This window comes from Anas acuta, chromosome 7 (assembly GCF_963932015.1).
Source record: "Anas acuta chromosome 7, bAnaAcu1.1, whole genome shotgun sequence".
Lineage (NCBI taxonomy): Eukaryota > Metazoa > Chordata > Aves > Anseriformes > Anatidae > Anas > Anas acuta.
In genome coordinates this window covers 35,291,478-35,318,575 of record NC_088985.1, presented here as the reverse complement: position 1 = coordinate 35,318,575, position 27,098 = coordinate 35,291,478, and the positions used below count along the sequence as shown (strand labels likewise).

The following is a 27,098-nucleotide window of genomic DNA, read 5'->3' as shown; positions in this document are numbered from 1 at the left end:
TTTACTTAAACGGGTGCTGAAATCTCAGTTGGATCCTAGCCATAATACTGCAGTTTCCTATTTAGTTTTGTTAGGCTTTACCCATTGGGAAGAGGAGGAGATGTTTTTCAAAACAGGAAAATGAAATTGTACCCCCATACACACCATTGGCAGGAGAATAAAGGGAAAAGAGAAAAATTGAAAATACTCTTCACTGCAATTCAAATTGACTAGACTTCATATTCTTGGCCTTAGTTCACTGTTGGGATATTTGATGCATGCCTACATCTGTACTGAGACAGTTCAGCTCTCCTATGTATTATCTGATATGATATGTTTCTGGATGTCTGTCTTAAATTCTGTACTGTCTGCTGGCTTACCCCTTTCTTCTTCTGCCTATGGATGAGCCATGTTTGCTATAATGCTTTGAGTGAAATACTGATCCTGATGAAGACAGCTTGGCTTTTGACTCCACCAGACAGGTTTTTATCTCATGTGTCAGAAAGCAACTGCATGACCTGTAGCATCATCTACACCAGCCAAATGTGAAATCAGTTGTGTGGAGCAGCTACTATGCTATAATGAGGAAAATAATTTCTCTGTGGAAATAAAATATTCATGTTATGGCACACCTGCTTTCTAATAGAGACATACAACAAGAAAGGATTTGTCAGCCTTTCTTCTTCGCTGTTACCCCCAACTGACACCTCATAGTAAATATGTGGTAGGTTCAAGGCTCTGCTATAGCAAGAGCTGTGTCTTCATGAACAAACAGCACTCCTAAACATTGATGTTTGCACAGGGAAAAAAAAAAGGTCTGAACGGTCCACCTGGAGCTGCATCAGTGAATGCAGGCTGACCTGTAATGTGTTTGTTCCACATCACAGCTTTGTCTGATATTGCAGCCCTTAGAATGACAGCTTCTCTTCCTCCCCCAATTTAGGTGATCTTTTTTTGTAGATATTTTTAAATCTTTACCACTTGAAAGATGTTGTTTTCTTGAGGATTTCTCTATTAACCATTATGTTCTTCACGTCTGTGAATCTAGGAGCAGATAATTATTAGGAAGTAGCAGAGATTAAAAAGATCATGGCACAATTTTAGTTTTGCTGGTGGGCAAAAATGCACAAGTGGTCTGTCAGTATGGACTACAAAGTGTGTCTTTCTGTTACCTCAGTATGGTATAGATGCCATAAGCAAAATGTTTTCTTCCTTTAACTAGGAAGTTTTCCATAGCAAATCAGCAAATAAGTGCTATGATTTAGCAATTTTACATGAATTTACCTTTCAGATTAATCTTTGACATCATGAATTTGGTGCTCTATGGGAAAGATACACTGCCACAGAGGGAATTAGTTCTATTATTGCACTGACTGCAGTTGAGAAAAATAGGCTCATGCCTTCGAGAGGACAGAAGAGGAATATTCTGGGAAATAATTTGAACTGATATTGTTGGGAGGGTAATATTGCTTGACATATCTGTTATGACAGTGGAAGATACGATGAAGCATGAAACAGGAAAGGAAAAGACAGTTGTTAGGCCAACGATGAGATGAAACCATACTACTTATGACAGCTGTTGGCAGCATGATATCACTGTCCTCAAGCTTTCTACTAATCTGGAGTATTGGAAACTTCAAGATCATGTTTGTTGTGTATTTCTAGAGATCTTGTTAGGGGTAATGCTCTCTGACAACAGCCAACTGTAATTGGCCACAGGGATTCTTCAAATAGCAACAAACATACAAAACGTCATCTGTTTCTTGCTGATCCTTTCCTAGAGTGTTTGGTCATTACTTTCATACTGGAACCACTTGCTTCTCAAAAGTTATAAGACTTCCTTGTTTCCACACCATCAAAACAAGGAAATATGTGAAGGCATATAACCAAAAGCAAACTCAGTGAAATGCAGGGGAAAGCCTTCTCTTTAGTAAGGTGCAGTCACAACTGAAGCCTGTCTGTTGTGTATCAAGCCAGCTTTAAAAAAAAGCTTTTAAGTAAACAATATATTTTTTAGTCTAGATAGTTTGGGTCATCTAGATATTTAGTTTGGATAGCAGCAAACTGTCCAGTGGCAAAACCTCACAGAAAACTGATGTGCCTTCCAGACACACTAGTGGCTATTTTTCTGCCACCTAGGCTTTCAAGGTATTTTTGCTGAGGTTCTGCTACCTTTCCAGCTTTTACCCATCAGGAAGTTGAGACAAGCCAAACACTCTTTGGTCAGGTCTTGTTAAAGTTTAAAATGCCTTTTTGGCAGCTCTCTCCGTATCTTGGCAGGTTTGGGTCTCTGTAGCAGCTCTTATTTTCCTGTTTCGGTGACACTGTACTTTGAGCCTCTCATCTATCAGAAAGAATATGAAAAATTTCCTCTTAGGAGAGCAGATTTCTGGAATTCCAGTGCACTGTGATGTTTTTTCTTCTTTGATATGCTACAATAGCTGTCTCACATTGAGTTCAAAACAGTTTCATTTGTTTACTGCCTGATTTTTATCCAGTGATTCAATCTCTTCTGCATTCTATTTTTTTTATTGTTGTATCTTTTTAGGCTGATATGAAACACCATAGTTCAGTAGGGGATAATGCAGTTCTGTTGAATTGCACTAATATTTAGGAAATATTACTTCCTGTTCACTTTGTAGGTGTGTCAAAAATATGTTTATGAACCCAAGTATATGCATACAGTTGATGCACTCTGTAAGAATAAAAGGATTTTTCAGATCAAGGTAAAGAAACTAGAGGACCACCTTCCAAGGAAAATTTCCTCATAGCTCTCAGTGCTGAAAAAACAAGTATCTTGGGCTGCAGACCAAAGCTTATCTCTCTTGGCATGTTACAGTATGGGGAAACAGCACGTCTCAGAAGGTCGTGCGAATTGCAAGCCATTGCACTTTCCAAAGTACATCTGGAATATTCTTCATCTCTGGAACATGACAAATTGGAGCAGACCAAGGGGAAACCCAGGACCTAGCAGATAGGCCTTAAAGGGCAGAATCGTGCAGAGGTATTTCATTAATAACACCTAAAAATGGTAAGGCTCTGATAGTAGCAATTGTCATAAAAGCTCCTACCCCACCCAAAAACCAGGCAGGGTACATATGTTTTTTAATTGAAATGAAGGGCCTGACTCCCATTTGATAATTAGGCCAAAATGTGGATGCTCTGAACATGCAGTGAAAATTAAATTGAGAAAAAACAACCATTTCCCATAAAAATAGTTGATAGGCAGGGAAGAAAAACAGTTAGAGCAGTAGAAGCATGTCTCAAAGCATTACTGACACTTGGAAAATTGTACATACATCTTTTGTGGTTGTTGCCTTGATTTTCCTGGGTGTTTATTTTTGTTTCTGTTTTTCTTTTATTCCTTTTATTGCATTAGTTAGCTGTCTGAAATGCCAGACTAACAACTTGGGAACTGTTGAAGTTTGCCTGCAAAATGTGGAAGCCAATTTTAGTGCACCCATCTATAGCCTGTCCACTTTGTCTACCTCAGTCTTGCTCTGCCTCCTCTCTCCTAATACCGTGAGAATAGCTGGGAATTTATACACTATCTCCTTCCTGCTCAGACTGATAACAAAATAGACAGTGAGCAGAATTGAGGGGGGAAAGGGGAATGTGGCTAGATTGAGCGAATTGGACTATGATATCACTGTCTGATCTGCAACAAGCTCATTTTTTCACAATCTACACATCAGCCATCAGTTGCTAAAAAGCTTTCCATTATTTCAGACAAGGATCTAATTAAAACCAGAAGTCTAGAGGGGAAAGGCTCAGTATACCAGAACATGTTTCCCAAACTGTTGAATTCCCTGCTATTTTGTTAGTAGTTCGGATTGTGTCTTCTGCTCCCTCACCTAACTGAGCTGGGTTAAATCTTTGTATTCATTATATCTAGCTCTCCCTGACAGCCTGGCATCTCTTCTGTAGTGCCTGCTTTCTCTTTAACCTTTGCCGACAACACTGTTGTAGGCTTGTCCAGCGTTGGGTAGCAGACAGACACACGAGCATTACAAAGTCTCACACCTTCAGCCTGTGATTCGTTGTTTGGGCAGCTGGTGCTGTACTGATAACGTTTTATCTCCTGCTTTTTGCTATGGAAGTATTGTAGCAAACTCCTGTGGGGAAACACAGCCTAACATCTCTCATCAAACCGGATAGAATCATGATTTCTGTGTCACTATTGCCCTAATAACAGAGCCTGGTTTAAATTAAAAATATATATATTTAAGGTATAACAATGGGCAATAAACTGTCACATATTTTCCTGGACATAAATTAAAAGGATAAAATTTCAGCAATTTACAGGAAAGTGCAATAGATAATTGCACATTAATTATCTTGAGCCTTTTGTTGTGTCTTGACAGTTCACTTTTGGTGACCTCTTTCAGAGGGGTTTACTCTTGGGCTTTTGGCATTTTACCTCTCTGTTAAGAGCACTTTCTTGCTTTATCCATTAATATCCAGCATAAAAGCATAGAGGAACATGTGCTGGTTTGTGTCTGACTCATACTCAATAAAGATAATTCTGAGTGGTTTGGAAATAACCAGGAGATAAAGCAAAAAAACAATCTAATCTTTTCATTTAATTAATTAACATTTCTTTTGACGTTGCAGATTTAAGGTTGCAATATTTTCCTTTTGGATATTGACAGGCATTAATGTATGGCTCCACATTCTCTGGGTTTAGGTTTCCCCAGTTTGCTGTTGTGGGCAGAGGTTTTGGTGCTGCCAGAACAGCCTGGTCCCAGGCGCTGCTCTTTCTGTGGTCAGGAGGAGGCAAATACAGGGAATAGAATCACAGTCTTGTCTTTTTGGACTGAGGGCTATGTGTGCCACAGCCGAGTCTGAAGACTGTAGGCAGAACTTTTAACCTTATGAATTGATTGGTCACGAGCGCTGTTTCTTTGACCGATATGCATAGGCAGGGGAATACTTTTATATCATGGCTTGGACTTGCTAAAACATGGTTAAATAATTTACATAAAATCCAAATCTGCATGTGAAATAGTCTCATGAGTCAAGGGTTTATTCACTGCAAATTCATTCCGTGAGTGGGAGGAAACCTAAACTGTCTTGGGTAAAACGGCCTTCATAAAATATGGATCCATTTCCTAATATTTATATCATATTCATCTCATTATGGTTTTTTGTTTTCCTTTTTCTTTCCTCAGTAGGAAAGTACGTCACCACACCCTTGTTAACTCTGCTTCATGTGGATCTTACTAGCAAATTACAGAGGATTTTTTGTGCCCATATTGTTAAATAGACTCTCTCTGATTTACCAGATTATGCATTATAACAGGGCCATTAAAAAGGCATGTGTCTGTAATTGCTTTTTAATCCCATTTGCTATTTATGGGTAATTTTAGTTTCAAAGTAAGCTGAACAGTCCTGTAAAAACATAAAACATTTGATGATAAAGGTGTGCCAAGGAAAGTTCATCATACAAGACATTATCTAACTGAAGCACTGTTAAGGCTCCTAGAATCAGACAGGTTTCTATGTACAATGCATTATACTTGTACAAGTCAAAGTCAGTGTTATATTAATTACTACAAACTCATAAACAGTCCATTATATATACATATATGGTTTTTTTTGATCATTGCTAACAATTTTGGTAACAGTTCCAGATATGACAGACATAGCCAGGTGCATGAATAGTAGGAAAAAAATATGTTTAAATTGGTATTAACTCAGGGCTCTGTGGAAATGTATGCCTTACATTTATAGAGCAATCCAAATTTTTGCATGGAAACCATCTTGTTCCCGACACAGATGAAATTGTGTTAGTTCAGAGGTCTCCTAATGGGTTTTGCAACTTTCAGCATATCACTTATATCTCAGCTTAATTAAAAGGGTTCTCTGGAATCCTGTTTAGTAGTGGTTTAGGGTAGTTTATTGAAAGGAGATTTGTTTCTTCACTCTGGCACCTTCTAAGATAGCAACACCTACACAAAATAAAACAAAATAAATGCTGCCAAGATTTCTCCACTCAAGTCAGTAGTAGTAGTGTACATCTGCCTAATTAAGTATGAATAACTCTTTGTGGTGTAAAATAATGGGACATCATGTGCCTATATGTAATAAACAAATACGAGAATGGCAAAAATCTAGTTTTTTGTTTGTTTAGTTTTGTTTTGTTTTAGTGCCTGCCTTGACTGATTTCCTTAGAGGAGACGGATTTTTCAAAGGATGGTTGCCTAAGTGTCTCAAGTGTCTGAAATAATCATTCAGTTTTAACAGTATTTTTAGCATGTACAAAAGCATATAGTGCCCCCAAAATGTCTGTGTGTATGTGCGTGTGTATTCACATAGCATTTCTGCATGTGTGACTCAAGTCTGTATATGGGAATAGTTTGTATATATTTGTGTGAAACTTTATTTTCTGGCAGATGAATCTACATTAATTCCTAGAACCCTGAGAAACAAGATTTTGCAGTGTTAGATGGGAAAACATTTCCATAAAAATGAAGCATACTTTTAATTATCTGTAGTCATTTCGATGAAATCTATAATGAGCTTGATAAATGCTGATGCTGTAGGCATCATTTTTTCAAATGACAGTAGAACGAAAAATATCTGGAAAGGCATTGTGAGCTTATACTACATGGTATTTTTGAGGTCTTGGTTAGTAGGAATAATTAAAATGACTTATGTAAGATAAGTGTCATATCTCTGTCAGCAACTAAATGTTAAATGTTATTATAAACTAATTACTTCCTTGAATTGAAAAGAAAATTATTATTTAGTGTCTTAACTGCTTAAGTGTCTGTTCCTTCTTTCACCCAACATCTCTACCAGCATATCTTCAGTGATTTCTGTGCAATAAGATGCCCTCAAAGTAGGTAAGAAACATGCTGGGACCCTGGGCCATCAGGAAAAAAAAAAAAAAAAAAGAAAGAAAAAAAAAGGAAAGGAAAGAAAAAAAATTTCTAATGTCAATAATTTCCTAAATAAGTAAAAGTTGAAGAGCAGATGCTATGGGGTTTTTCCTAGTTTTTTCTAGAACAAGACTTGCTGTTGAAGCAGGAAGGAGGGTTGCTCCTGCTCCAGTACCGCTGCCTGCCTTTTCTCCCTGTGTCTGCTTGCTGCAGCTCTGCTGAGCCACCCACCTCACTAAAACCAGAGGCACTAATCTGATGCTTACCTGCAGTCATTTTCTGTTGAGTTAATGTGCTTAAGTGGTTCAGAAATGGTCCTAATGCATGGAAGGGTCAAGGAATTAAATACAGTTGAAATGCACAGCAGAAAGAGAAGTGAAAAACCATACCCAAACAAATGAAAAAGCTAAAACTATTTTTTTAAAATCTCTTACCCTGGTGCCCAGATTTTTCTGTACATTCTTCCTTTCCTGCCTGAAAAACATGAACATGGAGCTTGACCAGAAACAGGGATGATGGCCATTGTTATCTCTATTATGGGCCCCACTAAGTCACATCTGGTGGAGCTGGTGGCCTGGCAACTGCTGGCCTCATATACTGAGTTGTGCTACCCCCAGGTTTGAGGTTTTTTTAAAGAAAAACACTGATGTGGTTGTGTTGATTTTTCTCATGTGTCTTGCTTACTAAGAAAAATGTAATTCCTGCTTAACAGCATAATAACAAACATAGGCATGCAAGAGGTGATGAAAGGAGGGCTATGGAGGAATAATGTGGGGAACAGCAGGGGGAATGGAAAGATGATGAAAGGCTGAGGTATAAAGCAAGGATTGTAGGAAAAGTAATTAAAATGAATAAGAAAGAGGAAAAGAAGGAGGAATATTTCAACCCCCATCCTTTTTCTTTCATTCTTCCACCCTATAAACTCACTGGTAGCTTGATACCCTTGGCCCACGCTTTTGTTCTGCAAAGTTACCGAATTACCTCATCCTAATTCCAAATCATATGTTGCAGTAGAGTTAGTTGGAAATGAGGCATCATCCTCTGAGAGTATAGTCTAATGTTACTTGAAAAATCACTCTGGGCTTTCCTAGGTCACCTGCAGTGCTGTATGCCAACAGCTAATTCAGTGTTGGGGATGAGGCCATCGGAAAGGGCAGGAGCAGCCCCCATCCTTGGGGCTGGATGATGGAGGGTGTGCTCCTTTCAGAAGTGGCTCATAAAACATGCAGTTACACCTTTGTGCAAGAAATTGTGCCACTAATAAAGCCAGAGAGTGGTTGTTGTTTTTTTTTGTTGGATTGGAGGACTGTCAACAGGAGGCTATGATCTCACAAAGCTTTGCTTGCTCTGGTTAGAATAACCCTTACACACTTAAAAAACACACGAGCAGTCCTAATCGGTCTCCACACAAGCATATAGGTTACTGAGAGAGTGGGTATCATACTGGCTCTCTTTTTTGTTCCAGTAAAATTGTACTAGGCACTGGAATCACTGCTCTTACCTATTGACTTCCACAGGAGCAGACTTGCCCTCTTCACATGTTACTTCAGTAGTATTGGTCACTATTGGGGGTAGAATATAGGATGAGGTGGACCTTTGTGCTGGCAGTTTATGGTAATCTTTTGGCTTTTGCACATGCTTGCATTTAAATGAGCATGCATACCAGATCCGTAAGCTTGAGACCAAAACAAAGGTTTTGCATAAAGGTTTCCTCATACACGTCTGCTTTCTTCACCCAGAATTTTAAAATGTTAGTGAGAGAGGCAGTGAGGCGTAAGGCAAAATGAAGGTGTATCTGTAAAAGTCAATGGTGTTTGACAAGTGAAATTTGAGTACAGCCTAATTAGGGCAAATACCTCATTCTTGTGGCAAGGAAAAATTGTGGTTTTAGTAAAACAAAAATATTATTTCATGTTTCACTGAACTGGCAGAAATTTAAGTTAAAAATGCAAATGCAAGCCTGTGGGCATGCACTCAAAAGCAAGAAAAAGTTACGAGGATGTGATTTTCATTGAGAGTCTAAGAATAAACCTAAGCTCAATGACTTCTTGTTAATGTTAGAGCCTGGCTTTCTAACTTTGTAAAAGCAGTGCAGACGCTTGCATGTAACCTTTTGTAATCCCACAGTACATTTTACGTTTTGTTAGTTAGTCTTTAATAAATTCTGATTTTTCATTGGAGTTGCTTAAATTTCTGTGTTTAAAAATTTTACACATTAGGACTACTTTTTCTGGATGCTTTGAGTTCTCTACTCTTCTAGAAATGTTCAGATGAAAGCATAGTTAAACAATTTGCCTGATGACATCTGTTCAGCAGTATAATCTTACTTGGCTACAAATGACATTTAATTGGATGAAACATTTCAAATAGACTTTGACAGCTTTCCAGCCCAGCATCTCTGAACTTACAATTTAATGAAAATATGCCATCCTAGAAGTGTCACGGGGACTATAAAGAATTTGTTTTATGAAAGGCAGCACTGTGAAGTTAGAAAAGAATGCATTAAAATATTATGTCTGCCACTTGTGATATATGTACTTCTTAGCTTATGAAACATCTCAATATTTTCTAATGATCTTTTGAGCCACAATTTTGCTGGTATATCCTGCGTCGCTTGAACCAGTAACTGCTATGCTGTATCCTGCATGTAAGATCAGTATGTTAAAAAAGCCCCTACATTATCTTCTACAAGTTTTAGTGGTAGAATAATAATAGGAAGTATGCATTTCATAAGAAACCACAGTACTGTCATCCATGGAAGGGGAGCCAGAAATTTCAGAGCCGTGTTAGTCTTTAGTCTAGCCAAAGCCAATTGAGAGTACTCAGAGCTGTGTAAATTTGTCTGGGTTCAGCCTGTAGTGCAGCAGTGCACATTACTTTTGATCTTTGCCATAGCTACTTCGGAGATGTAGTAGTTCAGTAGTTATTTCCAGAATAATTCTATAACTTTTGGCATGTTGCTTCAAGGTTTCATGGCCACTGCCATTACTTCAAATTAAAACTCCTCAGTGTAGCTAACAGTAAAATATCTCTAAAGAAGTCAGACTACATAGTCTGCCTAAAAGGAGAGGACTGTACTTTTCCATCAGAAATCAGTTAGCCAATGAGCCCTGTCATCCCTCCTTAGCTGAGAGCAATTTGTGGCCAGTGGTATTCTGGACCTTTTAGTGAAGGTGTTTGCTTTTTATGGCGGGCTGCCTGGCTGAGCCAAAAACATGACTTCTATTATGCTGCTACACAGGGAAGCTCAAGGAAGCAAGGAGCGATATCAGTCACAAGGAGTGATAATTCTAGGATTAGAATTATAGGATAGTTCTAGGATAATTCTGTGAGAGAGATGCTGAAACTGTCAAATGTTGCTCTAGTATATTGGAGTTGGTCAGTGAGAGACAAAGTCAGAGTGTCTTGAGGTTCACACAAGCTAGAGGGTGGGAAACCAGTTCTGAGTCTGGTTTTTGGCAGATGCAAGATGAGTAGTGTGAGTCCAGGCTCCCACCAGTAAGCAGTACCATTCCATCTTCTGCTGGAGGAGTGTCACTATATCTGCAAGCTTTCTTGTGAAGACCCCAAAATGGAGTTTGTTTGTACAAAAGCGTTCCATGTATGGACTGAAAAATCACCTTGGTAGACAAGTAGCTCAAATAAACCCTCACAGATATTCATTCAGGGACCTAATTTTAGTGAAAATATTCTTCCTTGCTGGGGTTTGCTGCTTTTACTATTTGTGCTGGCTGTGCTTTTGGAAATCTAGATATGTTCACTTTTATTTTTACTTTTATTTTAGACTCAACACTAGTTGCATCTGTTACGAAAATTCTTCAATCTCTTGAAGTGTTTCCTGCTGCCACAATCCTGTATAGGGTAGCAATCTTCAGGCTTTATGCTGGGCTGTGGACAATCTACGATCATTACACACAGAAGCCTAATCACGTTTTTTAGTGGAGAGTAACTTTTTGGGGGTCCCTGACTCAGGTACAGAAACAGCATGATTATTATTTCATCAGATATTTTCCAACTGAATATGACACAGAGTGAACCCTGCTGGTATTCATCTCATTCCTCTTTTCATGCCGTATGGGTCACTATAAAATTTCATAAAATTTCCATCTGAGTCGTAGGCTACCTAACACTGTCCCTTTATGACTATGCTGAGGGTTTTGCCCAAGCCTACACCATTTTAGGGAGAGGACATGCTTTTACACATCTGGTTTCTTGGAAAACACACTGTGCATCTTCTTCTAAGGGAGAACATGCTTTCACCACAACACTCATTAGCAGTAGCCACTTCATTAATCTTTCGGAATTAGAATGAAAAAATAAATACTATGGTTTTGGCAAGTAAATGTTTGCTGTAAACATTGCAATGAGTGATGGAAGCAGAGTGTGCAGCCGAGAGCCTGAAACAGCATGGGAGGCCACTGATGTGCTTAATTTCATCTCAGTCTTTCTCTATTGAAGATTAGAGAGGTAAGGGTTATGGTTTATTTTCCTAGCAGTCAGGAAACAAGAGAGATCTCAATCACTCATTGATTGCCAGCTCAGGAGGTGGTGTTCTCCTTTAGTAGTTCAGATTTGTTTGCTTAGACTCTTCCATGGTTTTCTATACATGCAACCTCATGTAGCGACTAGTTCTGAAGACAGACACTTGTCTTTAAACAGTGTGCTCATCTCTCTTATCTCCCCATCCCAGCAGACTGCAGAGCAGCTCCCCATGACAGTGTCCATGTTCTAGCATGATGAGGGACAACTCAGAGCATGTTTCTACCATTTGACATAGCAGCAAGTCCTTATGAAAGTTCGCTCTTTTTGTGTCAGATACTATATCACTTATGCAGGGGATGAGGATGGGATTTTAACACGGGTTATATGAATTTCTGCATCCAAACAAGTGTGTAGAAGTACAGATACCCATTTTTAAATGTAGCGTATGACCAATTCAAATCATTTATCCACAAATTGTGTGAAACAGGCCAGAGGCTACTACCATAAACTTTATATTGAAACTTCGGATGCTTGGTTGATTCCCTAGCTATTATAGTTTTATTTTCCTCCCCTCTTTTCCTCAGAATTATTGTGCTAATTAAGCTTTGTGAATTTTAATCTCTCAGGTTCTTCAATTATGACATTGCAGTCCCTCTATGGCAACACACTGGAGTGTAGCAGATAGGATATTAAGAAGTGGAGACATTCAATGGGAAAATGTCCAAAAGCATTTCAAATCACTTAAGATAATTAAATAAGGGGAAAGAATGTGGCATGTTTAAGAATATGTGGTGGTTTTACGAATAGGATGATGTTAGGTGCCTATGCATGGGAAACTCATTACCCATGCTTCACTCATTTGTTATGTTGTAATGAGAAAGAAGAATTGAAAAGTGTCACCACTGAGCTTGCCTCTGTGAATATCAGGAGGTTCTTGCACTGAGAGAACCACTGCAGACACAGCAGGCTTAACAAACATGCTTATTCCTCTAAATATCCATTTGAAGGAATACAATTGAAGAAATAACAGCTAACTCCACTGTAAAGGTCAAGATGACCTGAAGTGTGATGCTGAAGAATTGAAGGAGTATGCTTGGTGTCACTAGGCAGAGATGTAGATGAATTTTTTTTTATAACTTCCTACACGGCATCCTGTTCCTCTCTTCTCATCTCCCCCATTTGTAGGCTAAGTTTAAAAAGCACAGCAGGAGGGATTTTAGTAAGAATTTGTGTAACAGAATAAGGCATTACTTGGACAGGGAAGAAAACAGGTATTTTAGCATTCAGAAGGAGGAGAAATAGTAACGAGCATAAGTAACGATCAGATGTCTGTCTGAGCAGTAGGCAGCATATCTGCAAGAAGGAAAGTAACAGGTTTGAGACAGCCTTGAACTACCAGTGGCTTAATAGGACCAATGCTCCTATAGAGTAGGTAGAGCAGCTGACTCACTCTTTAAGAGGTCTTAGGAATATTCAGTGTTTTTCCTAAAACAACAGTTCTTGAAGTAGTGTAACTACATTAAGATGTTAACCAAAACAGAAGTGAAGCAGAAAAGCAAAATCAAGAGCATGAACCCCAGAGGTATAAAAGCAAATGTCCAAAGCCCAGTAGGTTCGGAGTAGCTTCTCTGTATTTTTAAAGCAACCATGTCAAACATCCTAACCAAAATGTGCATTGCTGTGATGATGGACTCCAGAAGAGAGATGTGTAAGTGTTACCCTATATGAATCAAGATATAAGATGAGGGTTAGAGGCTGCATTTCCACAGCCACCCATCCTTGCCACAGAATGAGGACTCAGAGTTGCAGAAACAAAAAACAGTTCATACATGCCCGTACTGTCAGTCTTGCAATGTGTATGCAGAGCACTCAAAATCCTTTCTTAGGCATGTCAGACCTCAGATCAAACAGTCTACAAAGCTGCGTCTCAGATTAGAGGCTACTTTATACATCCATGATACTTAAAAGAAAACACAGAACTTCTAGAAATTTCTTACTATTCCCATTTCAGGCATGACATTCTAATTTTCAGGCATGAAATTAGACATTTTATATAATTGTCCAGTTCCTGCTGCATGTTAACTTGTCTCAAAGTCCTGGTTACTGACTGGTGGCAGTAGGTGGATACCCTACATCCCCGGGAGTGTTGGGTGGCTTTGAGCTGCATGCCACAGAGCTCCTGCCTGAGAAGAAGCCCCAGGACCCTGCTCACTCATTAGTACTAAGGAGGCAGTACTAGCAGAAGCAGTGATTCATTTAAAATAAAAGTAAAATAATTTAAAAGGAGTCTCTTCTTCCTGCCCTGATTCCTCTCTGACACAGAGGCCAAGTTTTCTGCTCTGTGTCATGCCAGAGCAAGACATGTTCCTTGTAAGATGCATAGCAGGGAGTCACACATCACACAGGACTTTGAAGAAACATCTACCAGACTGTACAGATATCATACTGTCTGGCTATAAAGCAGCGGTGATGAATCAGTGTCAGTCCAGTCTCATAAAACAGCTTTGAGAGACAGGTCCCACTGCCTGCAGCTCCATTTTGATGGGCGACAATGTCGGTGTCTTTCCCCTTATATCTGTAATGTAAGGGGATGACCTGGTACAGTGTGGGTGACCAAAGAAGTTTCATCCTAGGAGGCAGATTGAAAAACAACCCTGTGCACTCCAATGCTGTTAGAAAGAGATTTACTCTTTAGTCTTTCCTCTACATATTTCTCCTATATCACCACGGGGAACCCTGGTGCCTGCTCCTACTGTGATAATGCTTAGATTTTTCCTGAGCAGCCCTAGCACAACAGTACACAGTTCTTGTCATTTTTTATAGCCTGTCACGCTATACTTGGCACATGGATAGCTGAGGGAGAATTTGATAATAATCTGTACCTCTCTGAATGATATATGTACCAAGAACGAAAAGCAATTGTTTCAGCTAGTAAAAGAAGTGTAACTAGGAAAAACTAGAAAAAGCTGAATATCAGGAAATGCATCATGACAGTAACATTTGTTGGAACGTGAAGTAATCTCCCTTTGAAAGTGGTGGGATCAGCATTGCTTTTGACATTTGAAGCTCAATGAGACAGAACCAAATTTGATCAACAGCATACTTGGCTTCCAGGGAAGCTGTCTGCATGATCCACTAGATTTTTTCCATCTCTGACTTTGGCAGCTCTGTCTTTCTGACAGTCCCTGGGTGATGAAATATCATTATAACCTTTTGAAATAATATATTGGTACCTAGAGAGCAGAGAGTGACATTCTCATTTGCAAGTGAGAGACAGTGTGTTAAATTACCATTCCTTTTCTTAAATGGATCAGATAAGGGTTTGCTGTGTTTAAAACAGGACATTTCCCCCCTCCCTAAACAAGACTCCACATCATGGGGGCAGGAAATGTAAGGGTTAGAAGTTTAAACAGCATCCATCATATTCCCTGAGGCTCAGGTTAGTGGAAGTTGCTTGACACCTGAAAACATTTCAGCAGATTTGACAGGTAAGCTTCATGCTGACTTACAGAGGAAGACTGTGCTGTGTCTGTCATAGATCAGGAGGGATAAAAGTAGTCCTGGGCCGTCGAAGCTTCTACTTGTTAATTCAACTCCGAGAAGTGTGAAAATATCCACGGTGCTGACAAACACAGTGACTAAATACATAAGTAATTTAACTCAAGAATCACACTTTCACATCTTTGAAGAATTAATTAGAAAGTAGTGGTGTTCTTTTAATTGATTTTTTTTTTTTAATTGTATCCAGCAGTTGTTGCTGTTCTTGATAACATTTGTTTCCACCTCTTCATGCAGTGCAAAAAATTGATAATTGTCTGGTACTGCTGAGCATTGTAGCTGGCAACATTTGAAACTCCAGACATGGTGATGAATTGTGCTATGATATATTAATGTTATTTTGATCCCTGCTCTTTCAGAATTACATTGATCCAATTAGGTTAAGTAGCTTGCCATCTAAATTAATTTACTTTCCTCTATTAATCTCCTTTGCTGTGGGTCAGAAACAGAAATGTAAATCAATCTATTACATTGCATATCTTTTTTGCGGGAGGTAATTAAATTACTGAGTAGATACATATGTTAAATTTGTTGTTCAGTATGTTAAACATCATTGCCATAATTGCAAAGTGAAGTGGTGCACACTCAGTTGTGGAATTTGAGTGCTTGTTACACTTATTTCTGATAACCTTTCAAGAAATGCCAGGACATGACTTGCTGTCCCTGGATACTAATGCTGTGTGCTTATTCTGCTACACAGCTTTTAAGATATTAGACGTTTCTGAAAGTGGGGATAACAGATTCTTTCTCTGCCAGAAATTGTTGGACTCTCCAGCAACATGTCTTGTACAGGTCCCCAACCTTTACAGTGGGGAAAAAAATCTTTCCTCTGGCTTGCTCTCAAGCCTGCGCTAGCACCGTACATGGCAGGAAAACAGATGTCTTAGCAGTGATGTCTTAGTTAGTAAACCGAAAGAGCGTTAATGCAGACCCCTGAAAAATCTTTCTCATTTTCTTAAAAAGGCCCTTCAGCTGTACTCGAAATTTCCATGATTTGAAATCTTACTTTGGCTTCTACATTAGGGCATAGTTTAAGTTTTATTAGGTTAGTCCAATAGCGGGACTCCGTCATCTTGGTGTTCTTGCCAGCCTTTTACTACTCACACAGGGAATTCTCATGTTAAGTTGGCGTTTTCATCAGCCTAGATAGGAAACTCATCCTGATGAAACATGCCTGGTAGGGAGATGGATGACAGCAACGCCAGAAGTTTGCTCACCTGCTGCAATTCCTCACTTTAGTAAGTAGAACTGTCCATGAGAGACTCAAATGAAAGTGAAGCATTGATGCAAGGGAATGAGATCCAGTGCTTGGAAACTGAACAGTGACAAAGCCAAGCTAGATTCAAAGTGCTCTGTTTTTACACCGAGTGTAATTAACTGTTAAAAACTTACCAGGCTTGTGATAGCTTCTTCATCATGCGAGATCTGGACAAGGACTATGTACAACAAGAAAATAGACAATCTGGTTCCATCAGAGCCACTGAAGCAGAAGAATAATTCAAGTCAAATGAGCTATGTAATATGACAGGTCAGAGTGCTGATCACAGCGCTCCCTTCTGGTATTAAAATCTACGAATCCATGAAATATTTTCTAATCCTGTGCCTTAGGGTAGAACCAACAGCAGAAAGGTCACCTACATCATCATTGCTGTCAAACACTTTGGAAATAGCGGAGCAGCGAGTTTATTGCTCAATCACTTTGCCCTTATGCTACATCTGTTACCTTATCCCTTGCCTGAATTTTGTCCCATTAAATAAAAATTGCTCTGGTATCCAATGTGAAATAATGTTTCCAAGAAGTGCACAGCAGAACTCTGTTGGCTTCAGCAGCAATGGGATCTTACCTTTTGCCTTGACAAAGTTAATGAATGCCTGCTAAGCACGGAACTTGCAGTGTAGTTATATAAATAATAATGATAATTAAGAAAGCAGCTGCTCTTTGTGATAATGAGAATGACAGTAGGAAGCAGAGATACAGCACACTTCATTTCAAGCAGCCCTCCCAGTGGCTGCAGGCACAAGGGCTGAGATAAGCGTGGGTGTCAAGTGCCACCCGAGGCACCCCAGGGTGCCAGAGCTGTCCTCACAGGGCTGCTTGGTGAAATGGATGGAGCATCTAAAGTGACACTGGGTGCTTGCTTAGGCAACCGAGTCCTGCTGTAGGTGTGGTGGATGGCTGAGATCCAGAGCAGTTCCTGTACAGCCTGCAAACCACTGCAGTGTTTTAACATTTGTTATCTATTAATATGCTAATATTTCTCACCAGCTGTAAAATTTGAATTGAGAAGTTGTGCTTGAATACTTATTGTGCTGACCTTTGCTGTCTTCATCCTTTTATGTTGATATTTCTTTCTTTCTCTCTCTTTTTCTTTTTCTTTTTTTTTTTCTTTGTCTTGTTTCATTCACTTTTTTTTTTTCTTCTACTTTAAGATAAGGACTCTTAAAATGGTTTCCTCTCTAATAATTGTACAGTTCCTAGCATAATCAGGTCCTGAAGGTCCTCATCTTGGCTGAATGTTAATATATTTCAAATATATCATGACAATAACAAAAATTAAATGTTCATTCATGTTCTAACTTTGAAGTTTATATGCATTGCAACAAATGAGTACCAAGACTATGTATCAGTTCACGCAATATATGTGCAGCATTAACCAGATTTCAATTTAAAAAGTCTTTGTTCAAGTGAACATCCCAAAGGAGAAGAGCATCTCTGCAGTGGAACACAACTTTTTGAACCCCTGTGCCAAAGATTTTCTGTAGTCTGAACTCTAGAGTCCATCAAAGATGATGGTGGCATTTGGTTTTGGTTACTTTTATATTGCTTTTGCATTTCACTACAATGTCTGTCAAAACTCAAACATATTTGTGCTGAGGAACATAGTTTTAATGCCTATGTTGAGAGTCAATGTGGATATGTATTATTCCTTCTGGCCTTGTTAGAAATGCTCTTTGGATGAGGAGTTGAAAAACAGACCAATAGCAGACTGTTGCCAAGGCAGGGGCTGCTTTCCCTGTTCCATGTGTTTACTACAAAAGGAAACTTTTCATAGTTGTCACACACATACACTCTTTCTGGGCATTTCTGGAAAACAGAAATTGCAAGTCAAAATTCTTGGTATCATTGTCAAAGACAGGAGGGGAAATGTGGACTGCGTGAGAACAAAATAACTCATCACATACAGGATACTTCACTGTCTCCTGAGACATCATTTCATGTTGTTAGATTTCCATTCATGAGTATCCTTTTCAGATGCTCAAAATAAATGCAGTAGTCTGACTTCTGTAATTTTCTGGAGGTGATTTTCCTTAACTGTCAATGGAAGAAGTTTGTTGCATTTACTGAGAGAGCTAACCTAGGCTCTGCTGGTGACTTGCTGATGAAAACAGTACACTACACAACAAACTAACAAAGGGAAAACATTTCCCTTTTCCAAAAAAAAACCAATGCTTAACAATGTTCCCCATGTCTAGATTTAATGCAAAATGTGTTGAAAATTATATAGAAGAGTCAGTACCGACATGTGGTGGCATACAGACTTCATTTGGAAGACAAAGCAGTCTGGAAGCCCAGACTTTTCACAATTGATGAAGGAAGTGCTCATGCACTGCAGCTTCAGTGTTTGGAGCTATATTTTCTCTTAGTTCACACACAGCCCCGGTAGTCACTGTATTGTTAATGTTGTGCTTTGATTGCTCTCTCAAACAGAACCATTAAAGGACAAAGTCAAGGTGATGTGGCCTTAATATTACCTGTGTCCTCTGTTGTTTTTTTCCTTTTAGGGGCCTGTTAGCCAGCAGCTTCACAGAAACACATTATTTGAAAGACGGCACTGATGTGGTTCTCGCACGCAATTACACGGTAAGGCTGGTGTTTCATGGGTAGATGATGCTTCATCATTAAAACCCAAAGTGCTCTTTGCTGGGATCTGAGCCATGGGATGAAAAAGCGATATGAGTGATCTTTTTTTATTGTTGCCTTCAGTACCTTTTTGACTGCTGTGATCGTACGCATCAATTTTTAGAGAGAGACTTTAAAGGGAAACTGTGGGGTTTTAACCAGGTGACTTTTCATTTCTGTAGGATTTATTCTGCTTCTTGGAAATATAGCCATTAAAATTTCGTAATAAGGTAGCCATTGTTGAGTAGTTAAGGAGGAAAGTCCTGGTTCAGTTAGGAAGAAAGCCCCAAGTATCTGATAAGCTCATGTCAGTGGAAGGCCTGGGTGGCTTTCAGCACTGGGAATCCAGTTTGGGGAGAGAGGGTGGTTTGTTCAGGTGTGTTTTTTTATCCCAGCCCATAAGACTGCTATGGATATATGCGTGTATGTGTGTGTGTGGCTAATCTGCTCCTTGTTAAAATCAGCACAAAAAGCTTTTTATCATAAATAATTTAAACTGCTTTTTATAAATAAAAAATGCTTTAAGGCAGTAGTGTTTTTGTCCTCTGACAGTAGGAACGCCTTAATTAGAAACAATGCAGCAAGTGATTTTAATTACAAAGTTTATCTTTTATCTGCCTAAGTACTTCCAGCTCCTATGAAGTATTTGTTACGTTACATTATTTATTTATTGACATAGTCTGAAGAAGCATCATGCTTTCTGTTCCCACCCATAATGGGCTTTGCTGATATCAGTGAAAGGTATTATTTCTGTGCATAATATTTTACTTCTGAAGAAGCGTCTTCATTATAGCCCCAGACCTCCCAAGGAAAGTAATCATTTTGAAAGCTTGCAGTGCTTTCTTGTTTCCTGGGTGCTCATATCTTCTTCAAAACCTGTTCAGTAGAAAATAGTCATTTGTTTTAGAAACAGGGAAGCTGTAGACACTCCTTAAGGAAGTAAAAAATACACAGTACTTTGTCAGGGTTAACTATGTTAACATGAATATGAGTATGCCTAATGATAGCTAGGCTTTTCTTACAAAAAAAAAGAAAAAAAAATAATAAAAACTGTTTAGATAATGACAGTAAGTCCTGAATAATACTAGCAGTTCATTTTGCTGCCTAAAAGAATTTTTTTTTTTTTTTTGAGACCAGTGAATTCATTTTTCATTAAATACTGCAATATGGTTTAAAACAGATAAGTCTCTCTGATTTTATTTCTATATCTCTTCTTTACTGAGGACATCAGTATAGCTTGTAGTTGAAACCAAATCCAATTTCTCATTGAAAATTTGCTTAGTCAAATTCTGCCTGGAGGTCAAACCAAGGTGGCTTTGTGGAGCTGTAGCTTTGGGGTTTCTTTAACACATGTGCTAGAGCCCAGGTTATTCTTCTGCTCTGTAGCACTTGAAAAATTTGCAGTTGTCAAAAGCTGGTCATAATTAAATGATCTCAAGTAAGGGTAGAATATTTAAGTATGAGCCATGGTAATTATTTGTTTTTAGGGGGCTATCCATTTCATACACTGGGATACAGAAATGAAATTTTTTTATTTTTTTTTTTTTTGGGGGGGGGGGGAGGAGAGGGGGAAGGAACCTCTTGCAGTTCAGTGGAGTTACTGAGCTAGAAATCAATTTTCTACCAGTCCAATTGCAGGGCATGGTCTGATAAGTTTACATTTTCAGTACTGAACTTGCAGGAACTTTGGCTTCATACATATAGCGTGTGGATCTCAGAGAAGTTGTGAAATGGGCCACAACCAGGAGCTCAAAGTTAATAAAATAACAACTTGTGTGTGGAGAGGGAAAGCAATCCGGACCTTTGCCATATTCATTCTTTGATAAAGACAGCTCTCTGCAGCAGCAATCTGCATGGGACGAGATATCAGCTTGCCCTTTCTGTTTCACTGAGTACTTTGGTTAACACCGGTGATGCTAAACCCCAAAGACTGGCAGCATAAGAGCTCTGAACTGCATCTCTGCCTTGTACTTAATTTAAGTGACATGAATAAAGGTACTTTGTGTTTGGTTTTGCACTGTTTCAAGGTCACTGTATGAAAGTCAGCATTTGTTTGGAGGGGGTTATTGTTTTTTCTCTCTTACCAACTGGATGAATGTAGCTGACAATATTAAAATAAAGTGAAATAGTTTACTCGTGCTGAAAACCTTGACATCCACAGCAATTGTTACTGAAGTGTCTAAAAAGTTGGATGACTTCCTCCATTTCATTGTCGCTTTATCCTTGCTAACAGGTTGCTGGCTCTTTATGAGTGCTGGTGATAAAGATACCCAAGAGTAAAACACTATTACCCTATTTCTGTCATTCTGATCACCGAGAAAAGCTATTGAGACTTGTATTAAGGAAGTCAGATATTGCTGTGCTGTGTTCAGTTGCTCACATTAGAAATACAAATGCTCTAAACAAATATTTTTCATGGTATAACCTCATTTGCAGAAAATATATATCTGAATCATTCCATCTTGCCCAGCGTTTTCACGGTTATTGCTTTCTTTAACAAAATCAAGGTGGTCTTTAGAAGTCTGCTATGTGAGGCTTTGTAAGTGAAAACCATGCCCCAACACTGAAAAGGTTAATTAATGCAGCTAGATAGATGTGAATGAACCAAGTAATAAAAAGGCACAGTGAGGTGACTGTCAGGTTGAAGCATGAGTGATAACTTTCCCTCGCACTAATAAGATAGGAACCTTTTACAATGGTATTTTCAGTTTCCTTGTGGCATTCAAAGGAGCCATGAGAAAAGAAATGCTGGACGTGACACAATCATTGCTTTCCAGTCTGTCACATAATTGGGAATGTAATATAACCTTTAGTCAACAATAAAATTAACCTTGATTCCAGACAGATACGTGTATGTGCTGAGAAAGTATCTCTGTTGTGGGTGCTTTTGCAAGCAGTGGATTATTAAGGAAATACAATAACCTAGCCACAAAATGAAATTGGGTTGTTGCCTCTCAAAATAGAAGACCCTCTTATTCGTGGTTGCTCTTAATAACATGCAGCCACTTAGCTGGGTAATTCAATAAAAGATTTCCTTTCCAACTTGCTTCCCTTCCTTTCATTCTCGCTGTGATTTTTTTCTCAAACTGTAGGGTTGGAATTAACTTTTTTATACCTCTCTTCATACATTGCTACCTTTATTGATGTACACAGATATGAATGATCTTATATATAAATATGTGTGTCTGTAGAAAGTAGTAAAATGTGACAGCTGATTTGTTCATCTGATTAATTTTATAAAATATTCTATATTGAAGCTTTAAATAAAATAAGAGAAAAATTAGGGTCCCATTCTCTATGGTATAAACACACTGAAGGTTTCCATTTTGGAACCCCTTGGATTGTTGATTCAGTGAGTATTTAGTGGGTCAGGAAAGATGCTGTCAGTGTACTTCTGAATGTTGAAGCCTGAAATTGAAAATAGCTTTGAGATAAAGGGGTTGGAAATCCATGAGAAAACAAGACGGCAACATAATATTTTCTCTCTCTCTCTTTTTTTTTTTCTTTTTTTTTTTTTAATCAGGGTCACTGCTATTACCACGGCAATGTACAAGGGTACCCCGACTCGTCAGTCAGCCTCAGTACCTGCTCTGGACTCAGGTGAGCCAAAGTTTTAGTAATGCTTGAGCTCCTTCATAAATCATCCTAGTACCCACAAGGTTTCTGTTTTACCTTTTAAAAAATGTACCAATGTCTATTTTTCAAATGGTCCTACAACCTCTGTAAAATCATTTATCTTGTTGCTCTGAAGCGAAAAATGGAATAGAAAATGCAAAATCGGGGTTGCCCATTTTGAGGCTGGCAGTGCCCCATGGCCCTGTGGCCCCAGGCCAGTCCTCCTGGTCCTCAGAGCTGTTTTATGAGCAAGGGCAGGACTGCGCTGCAGCTGTGAACGGGTGCATCAGCCAGCAGCCTAGCCATTAGGAGGCTTTGCTTTAGAAATGTGGCTGTGGAGCTCAATAAACAGCGTTCATGGCAGGTATGATGCTCAGCATTAGGATTTTAGCCACTTGTTAACAGAAAAGTAGCAGATTCATGTTGCTGAAAAGAAAATCTCTTCTGAGCTGGAGAAAGGAACAGGCTGACAACATTTTAAATACACAATGGACACAGTTCAGGAAACAATTATCTTCCTTACTTGGACAATCAGAGAGTGGTATTTACTCACAGAGCTGTTCCAAATCACTGTAATTAACTGTAAATTGGCTCTAGTGTTCTCCCTGGAAAACCCAGTTTTCCTGTCAGGTTTCCAGCTGTCGCAACCTTTTCTGAGTTTGTTTAATTTATCTACAAACAGCATGAGTAGCTGGAGTCTTTTTTCCCTCGATTTTGCATTTTGTGCAATAGTGGTATTATCAAGGCTATTATACCAGAGCTCTGGAATGGAGAGCTGCAGAGAGAACAGTTTGTTACTACGACACCTCTCCCTGTTGTTTGCTGTAGTGGGTTGGGTTCCAGTGGCTCATTCCCATATGGAGAGGGATTTTGGGGGCACTGCAGGATGTATCAGGCGGATTCCACAAGCTTACTCTAATTAATGCTTTGCATAGAGCATGGCAGCCTGTGTTCACCAGTCATTCTTTATATGCAAAAATATGATGCAGTGCTTTAAGCGATGCATGGGTAAAGGGGTTGCATTGCTGCAAGGTCCACAGGGAAAATGTGTGCAGTGTGGGAAAGGGTCTGCACCAGTGTCTTGTTCCAAAGCTACCTCATAAATTAGGAGTGCTCAGGACAAATGACTCTTCCCCACAATAAATGCATGCTCTTTCTTCTCTAATTTGCTCGTTCTCTTTTTACAAATGTTGAGCTCACAGAGTCTTTTCCCAGTTTTAGGTAGTAAGATATGTCAAGGCAACATATGCTGGCAGATACATTTTTCTCTCATCTGGCACCATTGCAGATTAATCCTCAAAGTACAAGCCTTTATTAGGCTCCTTCCCCATAGGGAAAGCATAGCAGCATCTTTTTCAGTGCAATTTTCATGACAACTGATGTTTTGCTCTAGCAGGAGAACTGAGGATATATCTCACTATCCATGCCCATTTAACTGCTGTGTTCACTGCTGAGGTTGTTCAAGAGAGCATCTATGAGTGATAACAGCATGCGATAAGGGTGCCTGTTGAGTTACTCCACAAAACTCATTTCACAGCCTGTAGCCAATAGTAATAGCTCCTAGTCATCATCTGTGCTTGATTTGAGCCAGGGGTGTCTAGTTGTAAGGCTTCGTAATGCACCGCCAGCTTCTTGAGCCATCCAGGCCCTCTCTTTAAAGCTGGTTGAGAACAAAGGGCTGAAATGGCTGCGCTGAGGCCCTACAGCACTGAGCACCTTTCAGAACATGGCCCACAGGTCACAATATTCCTCTCCCACCAAAACATTACTGCAGCAATGCATCCTTTGAGAATTTGGGTGGAAAGTTTTACAGCATATGATCCAGTCTAAAATAACACAAGGAGAAATAGGACAGTTCAAAACTACTTTACAGCTCACTTTATTGACACCTTTGCTGCTATTGGATCTTGAAAGAATAATTATGAATAGGATAGGATAGGATAGGATAGGATAGGATAGGATAGGATAGGATAGGATAGGATAGGATAGGATAGGATAGGATAGGATAGGATAGGATAGGATAAGATGGGAGGGGATGGGATAGGATAGGACAGGACAGGACAGGATAGGATAAGATAAGATGGGACAGGATGGTGTCCTCTCCCACCAGCTTGGTGGAGAAGGGACTTTTCCCATTTCATGGTAAGGACAGCAAGCTGCAGGGGTACACGAGACAGCATGTGGTTGCACAGCCCAGGAGAGGACAGTCCCTGGGGCAGCCATTTCGCTGGCAGCAAGCACTGGAAGGAAATGCTGGTCTCCTTCTCAGGGAGGCTGTTCCTGGCTTTGTGACAGTTTTTAAGTGAATTGGACAAATCTTTCTGTCTCAGTTTCCCCATCTGTGAAATTCATTTAATGATTCTTACCTACCTCACAAGGCTGTTACATGAGGGTAAAGTTTAAGTGTCTGAAAAGCATCTAGTGAAAGGAAGTGCAAGCTGTTGGCTCACTGAAATCTCAGAGCACTAATATCCTCCCGCTCCTGTTAGACAGGCACCTTGGGCATTGTTCCAGGTGAGGAGGGGTAGGAATAATCATCTGTTCCCCCAGATTAGAAGAGTTCATTAAAAGACATGAAGCCAGTCATAAAGAAGAGGTTCCACATTTTAGCTTGCTCTGAAGCCTGGGTGCTCAGCGGTAGTCAAAGAAGCAAAAAGGATCATAGGAATTACTGAGACAGAAATAGAGGATAGAACAAAACCCCTCATTACCACTTTATAAATCCATAGTGCACTCACATCTTGAATTCTGCATGCAGTTCTTGTTTTTCCCTCCCTATCCCCATCTCAGAAAAGGAAGCATTATATCCATTATATATGTAAAAGATACACAGAGGGGCAAAAATGATGATCAAAGGTATGGAACAGCTTTTATCCAAGGAGGGAAAATAGACTAGGATTTGTCAGTTTTGAAAGGAGATGACGGAGAAAAAGGGTATGATAAAACTAGGTTGAATGTCATGCTGGAGAAGGGACAATTACTGAATATTTTCCATAACCCCAAAATTAGGAGGCATCAAATGAAATTTTAGAGCAAAGGAAAGTACTTTTCTATCCTTCCTATAATGAAGTTGTGAAATTCACTGTCACAGATGGGTGTCAAAGGCAAAAATATCTGTAGATTCAATACATGATGAAACAATTTGGGGAGAGGAGCCTCTCCAGGACTGACAAACCCAAAGACGTCCCTGACACTCATGCTGCCAGAGCTGGGAATACCTCCTGGAAGGTGTTTGTTATGTTCTTACATCTTACCCCTAGGTGTCTGCCGCTGGCCAGAGGCAGAGGCAGGGTGCTGGGCTGGAGCAGCCCTGCTGTCAGCTAATATGACCACTAAGTTCTTACAGACACGGTTGGGCATTTGACACGTTGTTAGCTTATAAATACAATGTGATTATCCTGCCTGTCACAAGATACAGGAAGAATAAAGTGTGAAATCTGCAAACTAAGACAGATTTGACTAGTTTATGTTTTTCAGACAGGTCGAGGAGTGAAATATAAAGATAACTGAAAGGTAGACTCAGTTCTGTTAAACACAGACACCCACGTACTCCAGCTATGTTACATCCTCTCAGGCACAACATTCGAGTACCTCACTTCACATAGGATTGCAGTGGCATAAATACTTGGATTGACACTGATAGCAGCCTAAAATGCAGGTTAGAGGGGAATACAATCATGCCACAGTCTGTGTCCTGCTGGCTCCTCTGGAGGAGGAAAAGGTGAATGGTGGAGAGGAGACAATATATGCTGAATGTACCAAAAGGGAACAATGGGTAATCAGGATTTCCGGGGCTTCCATCTGGATAAGAAAACCAATTAGATTGTCAAAGCTTGTGGGAAGGTGAAGGGGAAGGTGACCAACCAAGTAAAGTCATTTCCTTCCTGTCCTGTGGAAATGCCCTTCTGTTTATCTAGCTCAGAGGCTCTTCAAGTATTTAGCAAATAATTTTTGCCTGCAGACACCACACACATCTATGATAAATCTGTATACACCTGAATGATTTTTCCCCTATTACTTTCTCTGAGAGTGCAGGAGCTGGCACATACACACAAAAAAAGCAGCCTGAAGAAGACCACAACCTCCATGGTCTGTGCTAAAGGCAAGGGGCTGGCAGGGGGAAACGCAGGTCCGAATGCACATACTGAGCGCTTGCTCAGAGACTCCTTGGTACTTTAGGGATACAAATCTCGTAGGAAGACTTTTCTTTCCAAAGCAACAGAAAGCTCTTGAAAATCTTAAGACTCTCTCAGCATTACCTAATTGCCAGATAATAAGCTCATTCACATGTATAAAAGTATTCAGTCATTGTACGTCCCCATCAGTGACTGAAAGATGCTGTGTCCACGGTGACAGCAATGGGAATACGGCTGCAGGACACAGTAATTATTAATGGGATTACATAGCTATGCCAAACGAGGCCGCCAATACTACAGCCATCCATTTGTCAAATGGCCTGGCCAAATTCACTGCGTCCCAGACACAGTCAGCTGAAGAAGGGATTTAAATACGGCACTCCAGACATCAACTATTTAAAAATGCAATGGAAGTAGGAAACCAGTGAGGGGAAAAAAATAAATAATAATAATTCCTTATACCTCTTCAAGCATATTTTCCCCGCAAAAGGGGAGATTTCATCCAAAAAAGAAGTTAGGAGAAAATCCCAACTGAGAAAAGCC

The 27,098-nt window shown here is 39.5% G+C and overlaps 1 protein-coding gene across 1 annotated transcript in view; it reads left to right on the top strand.

The window, feature by feature from the left end:
* The window catches only part of ADAM12 (ADAM metallopeptidase domain 12), a 184,648-nt gene that overhangs the window by 82,127 nt on the left and 75,423 nt on the right, over positions 1 to 27,098 (top strand). The window contains exons 4-5 of the mRNA XM_068689155.1: positions 18,687 to 18,765; positions 22,328 to 22,404. Of these exons, the coding sequence (XP_068545256.1) occupies positions 18,687 to 18,765; positions 22,328 to 22,404 (156 nt within the window). The remainder of the gene's footprint in view (positions 1 to 18,686; positions 18,766 to 22,327; positions 22,405 to 27,098) is intronic.